The sequence below is a fragment of the Schistocerca piceifrons genome, chromosome 3 (assembly GCF_021461385.2).
Source record: "Schistocerca piceifrons isolate TAMUIC-IGC-003096 chromosome 3, iqSchPice1.1, whole genome shotgun sequence".
Taxonomy (NCBI): Eukaryota; Metazoa; Arthropoda; class Insecta; order Orthoptera; family Acrididae; genus Schistocerca; species Schistocerca piceifrons.
The window spans coordinates 107,572,351-107,589,072 of NC_060140.1; the positions used below are offsets into that span (position 1 = coordinate 107,572,351).

The following is a 16,722-nucleotide window of genomic DNA, read 5'->3' on the forward strand; positions in this document are numbered from 1 at the left end:
ATACTAAATTGGTGATCCCTTGATGCCTCAGAACATGTCCTACCAACCGATCCCTTCTTCTGGTCAAGTTGTGCCACAAACTTCTCTTCTCCCCAATCCTATTCAATACTTCCTCATTAGTTATGTGATCAACCCATCTAATCTTCAGCATTCTTCTGTAGCACCACATTTCAAAAGCTTCTATTCTCTTCTTGTCCAAACTATTTACCGTCCATGTTTCACTTCCATACATGGCTACACTCCATACAAATACTTTCAGAAATAACTTCCTGAAACTTAAATCTATACTCGATGTTAACAAATTTCTCTTCTTCAGAAACGCTTTCCTTGCCATTGCCAGTCTACATTTTATATCCTCTCTACTTCGTCCATCATCAGTTATTTTGCTCCCCAAATAGCAAAACTCCTTTACTACTTTAAATGTCTCATTTCCTAATCTAATACCCTCAGCATCACCCGACTTAACTCGACTACATTCCATTATCCTCGTTTTGCTTTTGTTGATGTTCATCTTATATCCTCCCTTCAAGACACCATCCATTCCGTTCAACTGCTCTTCCAAGTCCTTTGCTGTCTCTGACAGAATTACAATGTCATCGGCGAACCTCAAAGTTTTTATTTCTTCTCCATGGATTTTAATACCTACTCCAAATTTTTCTTTTGTTTCCTTTACTGCTTGCTCAATATACAGATTGAATAACATCGGGGAGAGGCTACAACCCTGTCTTACACCCTTCCCAACCACTGCTTCCCTTTCATGTCCCTCAACTCTTGTAACTGCCATCTGGTTTCTGTACAAGTTGTAAATAGCCTTTCGCTCCCTGTATTTTACCCCTGCCACCTTTAGAATTTGAAAGAGAGTATTCCAGTCAACATTGTCAAAACCTTTCTCTAAGTCTACAAATGCTAGAAACGTAGCTAGTGGCAGCGTGAAATTCCTGATCGCCGCTGTGGACACTAGCGTCCTACACTACTGGCCATTAAAATTGCTACACCAAGAAGAAATGCAGATGCTAAACGGGTATTCATTGAACAAATATATTATACTAGAACTGCCATGTGATTACATTATCACACAATTAGGGTGCATAGATCATGAGAAATCAGTACCCAGAACAACCACCTCTGGCCGCAATAACGGCCTTGATACGACTGGGCGCTGAGTCAAACAGAGCTAGGATGGGGTGTACATGTACAGCTGCCCATGCACCTTCAACACGATACCAGAGTTCATCTAGAGTAGTGACTGGCGTATTGTGACGAGCCAGTTGTTCGGTCACTATTGACCAGACGTTTTGAATTGGTGAGAGATCTGGAGAATGTGCTGGCCAGTGCAGCAGTCGAACATTTTCTCTATCCAGAAAGGCCCGTACAGGACCTGCAACATGCGGTCGTGCATTATCCTGCTGAAATGTAGGGTTTCACAGGGATCAAATGAAGGGTAAAGCGACGCCTCGTAACACATCTGAAATGTAACGTCCACTGTTCAAAGTGCCGTCAATGCGAAGGTGACCGAGGCGTGTAACCAATGGCACTCCATACCATCACGCCGGGTGATACGCCAGTATGGCGATGACGAATACACGCTTCCAGACAGGAGCGCCTGCGATGGTGTACTCAACGACGAACCTGGGTGCACTAATGGCAAAACGTCATTTTTTTGGATGAATCCAGGTTCTGTTTACAGCATCATGATAGTCGCATCCGTGTTTGGCGATATCGCGGTGAACGCTCATTGGAAGCGTGTATTCGTCATCGCCATACTGGCGTATCACCCTGCGTGGTGGTATGGGGTGCCATTGGTTACACGTTTCGGTCTCCCCTTGTTAGTATTGACGGCACTTTGAACAGTGGACGTTACATTTCAGATGTGTTACGACTCGTGGCTCTACCCTTCATTCGATTCCTGCGAAAGCCTACATTTGAGCAGGATAATGCACGACCGCATGTTGCAGGTCCTGTACGGGCCTTTCTGGATATAGAAAATATTCGACTGCTCTCCTGGCCAGCACATTCTCCAGATCTCCCACCAATTGAAAACGTCTGGTCAATGTTGGCCGAGCAACTGGCTCGTCACAATACGCCAGTCACTTCTCTTGATGAACTGTGGTGTCGTGTTGATGGTGCATGGGCAGCTGTACCTGTACACGCCATCCTAGCTCTGTTTGACTCAACGCCCAGTCGTATCAAGGCCGTTATTACGGCCAGAGGTGGTTGTTCTGGGTACTGATTTCTCAGGATCTATGCACCCAAATTGCGTGAAAATGTAATCACTTGTCAGTTCTAGATAATATATTTGTGCAATGAATACGATTTTATCATCTGTATTTCTTCTTGGTGCAGCAATTTTAATGGCAAGTAGTGTATTTTGAAGCCACTTCGTGTGTTCACTTTGTTTACGCTGCTGGCAGCGAGAGGGCTGAGCGGGCGCCATGTTGGCAGGTGGCTCTGTCGGACGTGGACGCGGCCGTGGGCCAGAAGTTCGCGCAGGAGCTGGAGCAGCAGTTCGGCAGCGGGCGGGTCGTCTTCGTCAAGGCGGACGTCACCGACCCGGCACAGCTGGAGGGTGAGTCAAGTGGGGCCGTTGGCGACAACGCTGTATGCATACTAGCAACTGATATTTGAAGATTTCAGGTGTTTCTTGATTTCACACCTGAGGATCTTTCTCTGCCGTACTAGCAAGTTTTCAACTCTACGCCTCACATGTCTTCGCCAACTGTCTGTTTTCCAGGCATTGACAAGGTCTTACCCTTTTGGGAAACGCTTCTTTTATCATAATTGAAGAACTACTGAAAGCAATCGAAAGAAAGGATGTAACATCTAATGCTCTAGTCTTCATTAACGTTAATGGTATAGTGTACAAATATAAACTAAACCAGCTGTCTCACACGAAAAATGTATGGAGAAAAGAAGGAAGTAGGTTATGCGTTGCACAGAAATTCTGCATCACTCTAAGAATTGCAAAGTTAGTTAGTTAGTTAGTTAGTTAGTTGGTTACGTGTCCCATTGATCAATCGTATGGTACGGTAGCCGTTATGATGTGAAACATGTCAAGTGCACAAGAAATGCACATATGAAACAAAATTTTTAATATATATTTATATATTACAATACAGAGTTAAAGATTAATATTTATTTTATGTACCCCATTCTCTTAAATGGCACAAAATGCATATACTATATTTATAGATTTATTTATTCCTATTCAAGAATTCACCTATGGTATAGAAGAAGTTGTCAAGGAGGTATGATTTCGATATGTCTTGAAGCTATTACTGCTGTCTGTCAGACATTTTGTTTCATCTGGTAATTTATCAAAAAGTTTTATAGCAGCATATTTTACCCCTTTCTGTGCCAAAGATAGGTTAAGCAAAGGATAGTGTAGGTCTTTCTTTTTTCTGGTATTGTAATCATGAATGTCACTGTTGATTTTAAACTGGTCCATGTTGTTGAGAACAAATTTCATTAGTGAGTAGATGTATTGTGTGGCTGTTGTAAGAATTCCCAATCTTTTAAAAAGATGCCTACAAGATGTGCGACTATGAACCCCACACATTATTCTAACCACTTTCTTTTGAGCAGTGAATACTTTTTGTCTGAATGTTGTTACACCAAAATATTATTCTGTATGACATCAGAGAGTGAAAGTATGCAAAGTACGTTAGCTTACTAATTTCTATATCCTCAAAATTGACAATTATTCTGATCGCAAAAGTTGCTGAACCTAGTCGCTTTAGGAGATCCAAAATATGAATTTTGCGATTAAGATTCTCATCTGTATGTACACCTAAAAACTTAGTATGCTCTACCCTGTCTACTGACTTCTGTTGATGTGTTATATTTACTGAAGGAATTGTACTTTTTGCAGCAGAAAATTGAATGTACTCTGTTTTTTGAAAGTTTAGAGCAAGCCGATTTGCAGAAGACCTTATTTGTGTCATTTTCAATATGACTTTCTTTTACTGGATTAATAATGATGCTTGTATCATCAGCAAACAGTGTCAGTTCAGCTTCCTGTTTCAGATAGGAAGGGAGGTCGTTCACATATATCAAGAACAGGAGGGGACCCATGACTGAACTCTGTGGAACACCTAATGTAATTTCACCCCAGTTAGATGAAGCGACAAACTTATTTAAATTACTTGATTCATATAAGGAAACTTTTTGCTTCCTGTTCTGTAGGAAATGAAGAGATAGAAATTGTAAATAACTTACAGCACTTGAGTAGCGCTCTTTGGGCATTGGAACAGACAACAGAAAGATACCAAACTCTACCGTGTAGTGTGTCAAGTACATTGGAATGAAATATTCTCACAGCCTTCTAAACGCGACATGTGCCTTTGTGGCCTATGATTTAGAGGCAACAGCAGTCACTGGATCAGCTAAACACATCTTCAAGTAATAGAAAGGAAGGATCTTCTGTTCTTGTTCTGATATGACAAAAATATATAAAACAAAGTTTGGAAATATCTGATTACAACAAGGATATGCAATAATTTGTCTAAGATACATGAAGTAAAACGATTGTAATGGTGTATCATATGAAGGGAATGGATCTTCACAAAAGCCTGAGCACACGTTGATTTGAACATTTCTGGAAAAAGACCAATAGCTAGACGTCAAAAGCATATTTTTAACGACATCAAAACTAAAGATGGGAAATGGATCAAATGTGTAGCTGTAGGAGAGGCTTGTGCAAATCACAAGTTGCTTTCGGTGTAAAGTAACGAATATAATGATTTCAGCCATGTTTAAGATTACAAACAATTCATATTGAAGACACAATAATGAATCGTTTCACCATTGCTAACTACCAATATTTAGCGATTTGAAAGTCATGAAGTATCTATAAGAGAAGACTTCAAATCACTTGCAGATGCAGGCACGGAGACTGACAAGTAATTAGAAATTGACGTTCAAGGAGAGCCCCAAAGCACCATGGTCTGGAACCGCGCGATCGCTACGGTCGCAGGTTCGAATCCTGCCTCGGGCACGGATGTGTGTGATGTCCTTAGGTTAGTTAGGTTTAAGTAGTTCTAAGTTCTAGGAGACTAATGACCTCTGAAGTTAAGTCCCATAGTGCTCCGAGCCATTTGAACCACTTCATTTGAGCACCATGGTCCATCCAGAAGGGACAGCATTTTGTTGGACAACAAGGTAAGAAATGTTTACACAGTTGAGACGCTAGTGTAAGGCTCTTACAGAACATGCAGTTGAATTGAAGACACAAGCTGGCAAATCAAAAGTAAGCAGCTGCCTAGAGAAAAATTTTGCAGAACGGCATTGATTATCTTTCAGACCCAACGCCAGTAAACGCAACTCAACTAGACCACTGAAATGCATGAAATGCAGCTGATTACCGCCACTTGCAGAGAGATTTTTTTTCTGTCGAGCAGCATGGACATCATGCACTGCAGACACCATCCACAGACCTATCGCCACCTGCTAATACCACGAACTAAGGCACTGCTATCAAATTCTAGCTTTGTATGCTTTGTTAAAATTCATTGTGAACCTTCAGCTGTCCTTTATTTTGCACAGTGGGTTTCGCTACTAGTTTCAATAAAATGAGCATTATCAAGCATAAGCTGGCATGAACAGTTGGAAAGTTATATTATAATAAGAGTAATCTGCTCTTTTGCAATAACAGCTGTGTACAATAGATTTAATAAAGAAGCAAAGTTCAGCACGACAGCTATTCATCCTCTAGCTACTGTGTGACTAGCTGTCATTGTAATAATAGCTCTGCACAACAGATTTCATAAAGAAGCAAAGTTCGCCACGACAGCAAGTCACACTCTAGCTAGTGTATGACTAGCTGTCTTTGTGAGCTTTGCGTCTTTATGAAATCTGTTGTACACAGCTATTATTGTAAAAAATTTTGTACTACTATGGTGGACACAAAAGAGCAAATTATTCTTATTATGGTGCAACTTTCCAGCACTTCATGCCCGCTTATGCTTGATAATAGTTGGTTGGCCAAAACTAGTAGCGAAAGTTCACCATTAATTTTAACAATTAATTGAGAGCTTAATATCCCCTCCTGCAACATACATGATTCTCTATGTTTTATTTCTCTGAAAGTAATAACTTACACCCAAAGAATTAACCATGAGATAATTATTAACACAGTAGCCATATTAACAGTATCTTAACTCTTAGTGTGTGATGGAAAGGGAATATATCACAGCAAATGTTGTAAAGTGTAGCAGCAGTCATTTGGCCCGTTGTACAAATCAGAATATCTTATGGAAACAAATAGTTTTAGTGTAATTACATTTGAGCAGTTGGCACACATAATATGTTAATTTGTTATTGATTGCAAACGCTGCACTAAGGCACATTTTTTATAGTTAATAAATGTAGGTGATACAAAATTATTTTTAGAGTAGCACAACAAGACCACTACCAACTCATTAGCTTCTCAGTGTGTGCGTAACAGAAGCAACACTATCTATTATAACTACCACAAGTGGTTCTGACAAATTATTTACTATGTAAATGGTGCACAGTATAGAGGTAGTGAGAATATTGCTTACTACAAAGTGAACACACTAATTTAGCTTACCTTCATTATTTTTTGTTTTATCTAGAACACTCATTTCTGTAAACATAAAGCTTGTGCTCTCCCAATGCGTACTCCAATAGCAAGTAAACAAATGACGGAGACAGGTCACACATCACATTATTTCAAAAGTAGGTTTTGTCCGAGACATATGAATGGTGGCACGAAGATGTCTTGCGCCTAAGTCTAGATGGAACTGAAGGCGCCAGACTGGGGACTTCGTATAAAAGCAGGAGCAAGGTAGTCTTTCTGGAGAAATGTATCTAAGACAGGGTATGACGAAGAGAAAAATCAAAGGAAAAGTTATTAGGGGAATTAAAAGCAGTTGCCTCGGACAGCTGTGCGTTTAACAGTCCAAAATCCGTGGTCTTGTGACGGGTCTGCTACAGTGCCCCATTTTACGAGCGTGAGCAGCTCTGTTCCACTATAGCAAATCAACAGAAAGGAACAAATATTCAGTACACAACTCCTTCCTTTCATTGGTTGAGTTTTGCAAATTCTTGGTACAGGCAGATCAGGTGAAGCACGCGCCAGGAATCACATCAGATGTAATTGGAGACACCCGATGTACTGTATACCTGGGCCATCTCTGTCATTTTTTGTTTCTGTCCTCAGCCGGGAGAGACGACTGATATTCTGTTTGAGTACGGAGTATCCGCATATTTTTAACTTTGAATTACAACACGTCACTCTGCTGCCCCCCTTGCCAGGCTCATGCTTGACTTGACTCGTCTTTGGTATTCGGTGCGTGAAATTCTTGAAAACGGAGGCATAACAGCGGGTGCCATGTACATAGACGAGCCTGATAACGTCTGTGTCGCAAAAGGTGGTGCAATGTTTTCATACTCCTGTTTGTTTCGTTTTTCAGAAGTGTTCAAAAAAGCGAAAAGCACCTTCAAGCGCCTAGACATCGTCATCAACAATGCTGGTATCATGCGGGACAGCATCTGGGAAAAGCAAATCGACATTAATATGGTAAGTCACATAGAGGTCGTACTAAGTACCAAGCAAATGAAAAAGTCTTCCCGACATAACGTTTAAAGTGGTAGTCAACTCTTTTGTATTTTTTTGTTATAGGTTCTGCTGGTTTATTTATATATTTATTTCGTGTCAGAAAGACATGAAAGTTCGTTAGGTATTCTAACATAGCTAGACAGATCCGGTATGGAACGATATAAAACATAAAGCTGACAAAGTAATTAAGACATATTAAAAAATGCAGAAAGCTACACGATTTCACCCCAGTATCGGACACACTGCGTGCATTTGCGTCTGCGCTATCACGTCCCATGTTGAGGAGTGCTAGACCACGCATTCTGCGAGATAGGCTACATTTCACGCAGTGATACATGTTACTGCCATTCTGAAAGGAATCCCCGCGTTATTAAATATCTTTTGAGGTTGGATCTATGGTTGGGGACCGACCAACTGCACAGCCGGTCTTGTTTCCACCCGCGACGATCACGGAGCTCTTTAGCCCTTTCTGGATTCGACTTTCTGCCTTGCTTATTGCCTCTTCTAGAGCAAATGGCTTGAGCTGTGACACCACAATTGCACACTCACGTTCAGAAAAAACAGTACACTTTGAACGACTAGAGACAGGACGTTCATATTAACAGCACATGTACAATAATACGTTCTGCAGAAATGATTAGCATTTCAGTCACCTCGGCTTATCATGTGTCCTGTTGCCTAGTAGGCACAGGGTCTGCCATGGGTCCTGGTAACTTGTTCCATGCGTGAAGGTATCGAAGCGTGTAAGGCGCGAATTGGCTTCCTGTGGTATAGCCAGCCATGCTGCATTCACCTGGTTCCAAAGTTCAACTGTGGTGGTTGGCATTGAGTCACAGCAGTGCACCCACCATTTCACCATATCCCACGTGACATTTTCGATTGACGACAAGTCTGGTTATCTGGCGGACCAGGGAAAAAGGCTGAGCGGGAAGACAAGTGTTCCTGCAGCAACGTGTGGTTGTGCATTGTCTCGGTGAAAAATAGCGTCTGGAATATTCATACATTGAAGGCTTTCACGACCGGATGATACTGTTGTTGATAATTCTTCCGGGTTATATGGCCGACTCAGCAGGACCAGCCATACCTCTGAAGATGTCCAATGTAATATTGGACGAAACGTTAGGAATAGAAGAATTCATGGACCACGGCCATATAACCCGGAAGAATTATCAGCAACAGTCTGGGATATTGTGCAGAAAGTGTATGGGTATGGATCACATAAATGACACATGTCTCAATGCCCTTCACACGCACCAACTGTGATTTGTGGGTATACCCAATAGCACACCGCACCATTGAGTTCTCGTTGTATGTCATGTGCGAATGCAGTCACTGTGATACCGCTCCCTCTATCTGCGGCGAACCAAAATGTGGCCATCTTTTCAAGCAAACAGATCCTGGATTCGTCCGAAAACATTATCGGATGCCATTTCTGCCCCCAGTGACGTCGTTCCATACACCATTGCCGTCTAGCATGTTCCCGCACATTCGTCAAAGGTAGGCGGAGAACTGGACGACGCGCACGTCACCCATGACGTAATAAACAGCGACGGATTGTCACCCCTCACAATGTACGACGTGTTACACTATTCCACTGTTGCGCCAGAGCCGATGAGATGTCGATCTCCTTGGGGGTTGGTCTGGGTGGTGCGACCTGACCCATCTCGTCCTGTTCTACGGCCTTCCGTGAATCATTCTGCACACACCCGTTTGCTACCGAAACACTTAGTCCCGCAAGAGCAGCAATTTCCCGGATGGATGCATCACGTTCTCTCATGCCAACAACGCGCCCTCTTTCAGACTCACTGATTTGACGGTACGGTTCGCCCATACGTCTGTGACGCATCCTGCACGTCTGCTCAGGTCACACTGATCCATTACCTTCGGTTTATGGCGACAACGGAAGGTGGCGTTATGCCGCGATATCGATAATCATTCCTGCAGAACATACTAATGTACATGTCCTGTCAATATGAACATCCCATCTCTAATTGTTCAAGATGTACGGTTTTCTCTAAACATGAGGGTAAATGTTTTAAGATTAATGAAATGAATAATATCTATATTTCAATGCCAGTATAAGATATGAAATGTAAAGTGTAATTATTATCGTTGTTGTGGTCTTCAGCCCAGAAACTGGTTTGATGCAGCTCTCCATGCTACTCTATCCTGTGCAAGCTTATTCGTCCCCCAGTACTTACTGCAACCTACATCCTTCTGAATCTTCTTAGTGTATTCATCTCTTGGTCTCCCTCTACGATTTTTACCCTCCACGCTGCCCTCAAATACTAAATTGGTGATCCCTTGACGCCTCAGAACATGTCCTACCAACCGATCCCTTCTCCTAGTCAAGTTGTGCCACAAACTCCTCTTCTCCCCAATTCTATTCAATACCTCCTCATTAGTTATGAGGTCTACCCATCTAATGTTCAGCATCGTTCTGTAGCACCACATTTCGAAAGCTTCTATTCTCTTCTTGTCTAAGCTATTTATCGTCCATGTTTCACTTCCATACATGACTACACTCCATACAAATACTTTCAGAAAAGACTTCCTGACACTTAAATCTATACTCGATGTTAACAAATTTCTCTTCTTCAGAAACGCTTTCCTTGCCATTGCCAGTCTACATTTTATATCCTCTCTACTTCGACCGTCATCAGTTATTTTGCTCCCCAAATAGCAAAACTCCTTTACTACTTTAAGCGTCTCATTTCTTATTCTAATACCCTCAGCATTACCCGATTTAATTCGACGACATTCCAATATCCTCGTTTTGCTTTTGTTGGTGTTCATCTTATATCCTCCTTTCAAGACACTGTCCATTCCGTTCAGCTGCTCTTCCAGGTCCTTTGCTGTCTCTGACAGAATTACAGTGTCAACGGCGAACTTCAAAGTTTTTATTTCTTCTCCATGGATTTTAATTCCTACTCCAAATGTTTATTTTGTTTCCTTTACTGCTTGCTCAATATACAGATTAAATAACATCGGGGATAGGCTACAATCCTGTCTCATTCCCTTCCCAATCACTGCTTCCCTTTCATGCCCCTCGACTCTTATAACTGCTATCTGGTTTCTGTACAAATTGTAAATAGCATTTTGTTCCCTGTATTTTACACCTGCCTCCTTCAGAATTTGAAAAAGAGTATTCCAGTCAACATTGTCAAAAGTTTTCTCTAAGTCTACAAATGATAGAAACGTACGTTTGCCTTTCCTTAATCTATCTTCTAAGATAAGTCGAAGAGTCAGTATTGCCTCACGTGTTCCAACATTTCTACGGAATTCAAACTGATCTTCCCCGAGGTCGGTTTCTACCAGTTTTTCCATTCGGCTGTAAAGGATTCGTGTTAGTATTTTGCAGCTGTGACTTATTAAACTGATGGTAATTTTCACTCTGTCAACACCTGCTTTCTTTGGGATTGGAATTATTATATTCTTCTTGAAGTCTGAGGGTATTTCGCCTGTCTCATACATCTTGCCCACCAGATGGTACAGTTTTGTCAAGGCTGGCTCTCCCAAGGCTATCAGTAGCTCTAATGGAATGTTTACTCCCGGGGCCTTGTTTCGGCTTAGATCTTTCAGTGCTCTGTGAAACTCTTCACACAGTATCATATCTCCCATTTCATCTTCATCTACATCCTCTTCCATTTCCATAATATTGTCCTCAAGTACATCGCTCTGTATAGATCCTCTATATACTCCTTCCACCTTCCTGCTTTCCCTTCTTTGCTTAGAACTGGGTTTCCATCTGAGCTCTTGATATTCATACAAGTGGTTCTCTTTTATCCAAATCGAATTTTCGTGTAGGCAGTATCTACCTTACACCTAGTGAGATAAGCCTCTACATCCTTACATTTGTCCTCTAGCCATCCCTGCTTAGCCATTTTGTACTTCCTGTCGATCTCATTTTTGAGACTTTTGTTTTCCTTTTTGCCTGCTTCATTTACTGCATTTTTGTAGTTTCTCGTTTCATCAATTAAATTTAATATTTCTTCTGTTACCCAAGGATTCCTACTATCCCTGGTCTTTTTACCTACTTGATCCTCTGCTGCCTTTACTATTTCATCTCTCAAAGCTGCCCATTCCTCATCTACTGTATTTCTTTCCCTCATTCTTGTGAATCGTTCCCTAATGCTCTCCCTGAAACTCTCTACAACCTCTTGTTCTGTCAAGTACTTGTCGAATCCATGGCACGCAGAGTTAGTGGTGGATTTTGTTCCAGAGGTGAACCAACACGATTTTAAGTAGGTGGTCATAATGTTATAATTTATTTGACCGTTCTGTGTGAGTGCACCACGCGCAAGTATCCTGCAGTTCAGTCGTGAAGAGGAAGACATGTTGCACCAACAGTTACATAATAGGAAAGGTGAAACGCTTCTTCATATTTAGGCCAAAACTTGACAGAAATTTCGTTACACTTACACTCTAATAGCGCGATTACCTAATTTCGACTAAGCGTCATTGTCAAGCACCTGTAAAATCAACATGGAGAATGACTACATTGTCTACATACATCGCCATGTATAAATAACACATTACACCTCACACACTAGGAAAAACATTATTGTACGAATGTATTACTTAAATTTGTAACATCTGTATTTCATGTCATTTCCAAATCACTCTTAATTAGAAGTAAAAACTAGCTATTATACGTCATTTTACGAAAGGACCCACACTACAGTGACACCTTTTAAGGTCGTATTCTGAATTTCACTATACCTGCAACAACATGGTAACTGACAGGAGCTGGTAATTTGTTGTTACAGATACATATTCATCCAAAGACTCTCGATAGCACGTATCATACGTTACGTGCATCGATACAAACACCTGAACAGTGTTTCATAACTGTCGTCTGTTGTAAGTAAAGTTGATTTATCCGTTCACTGCCCCAGAAAAGGAAAAATTAAGAAGTAAAATAAAATCGCTGGACGAAAACACCGTAGTTACAAAACAAAATGGCTTCATTGTCATCTGACGCTAAAAATAGCAGCAGTTCACAGCTTGCACATGTGAAGAATAATGAATTTAAAAGCTTATGTGATAAGTTTTTAACGGAAGATTCATCACAGCCTGTTTCATTATGGTTTCATTTCAAAAAAGTTTCTGTGTAGTTAGATTACTTCAATTTGATAAACTCCAGCTCGAGCAGTGGCGAAAAGCAGCTATCGTTTCACGATTACTCGCTTTCAATAAGGCATCGAGCGCAACGCTCCACCTCACACAAACGAAAGGAGCCGCCATCTGCTTTCGTTTATGTATACTGTCTATTCTATGGTTTAGTAATATTATAGTTCTTTATATTACGTCAGGCTTCGTGAGTTAGTTCCACCCAAAGCGCATATCGATAGGGCTTTGACTTCCTCAACAGGAAATGTCTTCCTTTTTAATCTTAGAATGTATCTGACCAGAGAGTTTACGTTAGCTGTTCACAAACAAACTTACTCCACTTTACATATGATGGCCCCGATACGCACAGCCCGATGTTGGTAACGTGTGGACCTCAGCTAAGTGATGTAAGCTATCACGTTGCAGGTTGAATATGTGATTTGTACGGTGGTGTAATACTTCGTTTTTCCATAGCTCTGAAGATGATCGCGTTAGTCGTGCGAAACATGTCAAAATGTTGCTCCGCAGTTTTAATTTGTATATTTTAAGTCCAGGAAAAGTTATAGTTACAGTGTACGAGTAGATATATTGTGTGCAATGCACGTAACTATAGAAATATGTATGTTCACATTAACTCTTCTTCTCTGTATGTCTATTCTATGTCTCATTTTTGAAACACATATTTATTTCAGGCACAGCAGAATAAGTTAGTTGTAGTAGTTCTACAAAGAGATGTGAAAGACAACTTACTTACCTCTGGGATTATTTTAAAATTATGCTTATCTCTTGTGAAATACACTACTGGCCATTAAAATTGTTACACCAAGAAGAAATGCAGATGATAAGCGGGTAGTCATTGGACAAATATATTATACTAGAACAGACATGTGATTACATTTTCACGCAATTTGGGTGCATAGATCGTGAGAAATCAGTACCCAGAACAACCTCCTCTGGCCGTAATAACGGCCTTGATACGCCTGGGCATTGAGTCAAACAGAGCTTGAATGGCGTGTACAGGTACAGCTGCCCATGCACCGTCAACACGATACCACAGTTCATCAAGAGTAGTGACTGGCGTATTGTAGCGAGACAGTTGCTCTGCCACCATTGACCAGACGTTTTCAGTTGGTGAGAGATCTAAAGATTGTGCTGACCAGGGCAGCAGTCGAACATTTCCTGTATCCAGAAAGGCCCGTACAGGACCCGCAACATGCAGTCGTGTATTATCCTGCTGAAATGTAGGGTTTCGCAGGGATCGAATGAAGGGTAGAGCCACGGGTCGTAACACATCTGAAATGTAACGTCCACTGTTCAAAGTGCCGTCAATGCGAACAAGAGGTGACTGAGACGTGTAACCAATGGCACCCCATACCATCACGCCGGGTGATACGCCAGTATGGCGATGAGGAATACACGCTTCCAATGTGCGTTCACCGCGATGTCGCCAAATACGGATGCGACCATCATGATGCTGTAAACAGAACTTTGATTCATCCGAAAAAATGACGTTTTGACATTCGTGCACCCAGGTTAGTCGTTGAGTACACCATCGCAGGCGCTCCTGTCTGTGATGCTGCGTAAAGGGTAACCGCAGCCACGGTCTCCGAGCTGATAGTCCATGGTTCTGCAAAGGTCGTCGAACTGTTCGTGCAGATGGTTGTTGTCTTGCAAACGTCCCCGTCTGTTGACTAAGGGATCGAGACGTGGCTGCACGATCCGTTACAGCCATGCGGATATGATGCCTGTCATCTCGACTGCTAGTGATGCGAGGCCGTTGGGATCCAGCACGGCGTTCCGTATTACCCTCCTGAACCCACCGATTCCGTATTCTGCTAACAGTTATTGGATCTCGACCAACTCGAGCAGCAATTTCACGACACGATAAACCGGAATCGCAATAGGCTACAATCCGACCTTTATCAAAGTCGGAAACGTGATGGTGCGCATTCCTCCTCCGTACACGAGGCATCACAACAACGTTTCACCAGGCAACGCCGGTCAACTACTGTTTGTGTATGAGAAATCGGTTGGAAACTTTCCTCATGTGTAGGTGTCGCCACCGGCGCCAACCTTGTGTGAATGCTCTGAAAAGCTAATCATTTGCGTATCATAGCATCTTCTTCCTGTCGGTTAAATTTCGCGTCTGTAGCACGTCATCTTCGTGGTGTAGCAATTTTAATGACCAGTAGTGTAAGATCTACGTTGGCCTCCAGACTGCAGGTCAAAAGAGTAAATTGAAAATCGATTGACAAGTGTCTTTATTGCTGTTACCACTAACAATGTCGTTTTCAACTTCCTGGTTTCCACAGCAGTCTTGACGTTGTGAATGCCAGACAGGTGCTGGGTAAACGGCAGATGGGTGTTTCCTTCCCTGTTCCGCTGTAATCATCAGGCTGCTGGTCTGTTCCGCAGAAGGGGGTGGTGCACGGGATGCTGCTGGCGTTCAAGCACATGGGCAAGGAGGGCGGCGGCCCCGGCGGGCTGGTGGTCAACGTGGCGTCCATCGTGGGCGTCTCCGTGGTGGCCAACCTGCCCATCTACTGCGGCACCAAGCACGCCGTCGTCGCCATGACGCGCGGCTACGGGGTGAGTCCAAGCGCTGCCACGCCCACTGCACCGCGTGCCTCACTTGCAGTCTGTTGTCTCTTGTCTCCAGTGCCGGCTCGAGTCTGTAACTCATTCGGTACACGAAAGTCTGCGCACCACAGTTATCCGATAATTAACTCCTTCAGTCTGATGTAATTAAATTTTCCTTGAGACATTTGAGTCTCAGCTTTATCCACTATAATACTAAAAGCTGAAGAAATGAATTAAAATCTGTGCCGAGGCGAGGACTTCAACTCTCCTGAAGATGTAAAACGAAGTATGTTTTAGGGAGGCGCTTGGGCTACGGTAGTTTCTGCAAATGCGTTATGTACACTGCTGTAATGGCTAGCATACCTACATAGGAAGCAACAAGACTGGAGTAGGATAGTTGGTGAAGCTGTGCTACCTGTACTGGTGTGGTGGTGCATGCAATGGCTAGCACACATACCTAGTATGCAAGAGACATGGGTTCAAGACGCGGCCGTGGCACAAATTTTAATTCATTTCTTCACTTTCTATCATTATCGTACTTCAGTTTGGTTGCATTTACAAATTCGAACTATAGCGTCTGTCTTTTTCACTTTTAACCGTGTTTGTTTATCGAAATTGTACGTTAGCTACATTGCCTGACCAAAAAAAAAAAATGAACCTCCCTCGAGGAGAGGGGGAAACGAAATTAAATTTCGCTCGTTGAGTGGTTACATGGATTTTTTTTTCCAGATTACAAACGATGTTGAGATCTGGTGGCTGTGGTTGTCAGGAGAGGTATGATAACTCATCCTTGTGCTCACAAAAACAGTCCTGGACTATGCTAGCTGTGTGAATGGGGTACTTGTCCAGGAACACAGAGTCACCACTGGGGAACAAACACTGCACCGTGGCAAGGACCTGACCAACCAAAATGCTCACATAATCCTTGGCAGTAATGCAACTTTACAGAGTAAACGTGGGGCCTATGGAATACCACAATATGACTGCTCAAAACCATCACCAAACCCCTGTCATGTTTCATTCTTGGGACGTGAACGCGACTAGAAGTTGCAAAGAGTGTGGAACAAGACTCATATGACCGAATGACTTCTTTCATTGTTCCATAATCCATGTATTATGGCGGGCCTTCTACGTTTTCAAAGTACGGCCATTTGCGTCACTAACGAGTGTTTTTGGAATTCCATCTCGCCCTCAATTCTCTGTTTATGGAGTTCCCTTCGTGTTGTTTTGATGGGGACAGGGCTCACAATTGTGACATTCAGTTCTGCAGTGACTTTTGCAGCTGTCATCTGTCTCTCTTCTTTACAATTTTCGTCAATGACCGTTTGTCACGATCAGTCCACACACATTCAAGTCCACTTTGTGACTTAGCGGATCATATTTTTCCATTTTCTTTAAATGCGGTATAAATCTTCGCTACTGTGTCTCTTGAAACACCAAACATTTTGGCT

General features: G+C 42.3%; 1 protein-coding gene across 1 annotated transcript in view; it reads left to right on the plus strand.

Annotated features, from left to right (window-relative positions):
* The window catches only part of LOC124788433 (15-hydroxyprostaglandin dehydrogenase [NAD(+)]-like), a 44,571-nt gene that overhangs the window by 3,204 nt on the left and 24,645 nt on the right, over positions 1-16,722 (plus strand). The window contains exons 2-4 of the mRNA XM_047255704.1: positions 2,443-2,566; positions 7,434-7,540; positions 15,107-15,280. Of these exons, the coding sequence (XP_047111660.1) occupies positions 2,443-2,566; positions 7,434-7,540; positions 15,107-15,280 (405 nt within the window). The remainder of the gene's footprint in view (positions 1-2,442; positions 2,567-7,433; positions 7,541-15,106; positions 15,281-16,722) is intronic.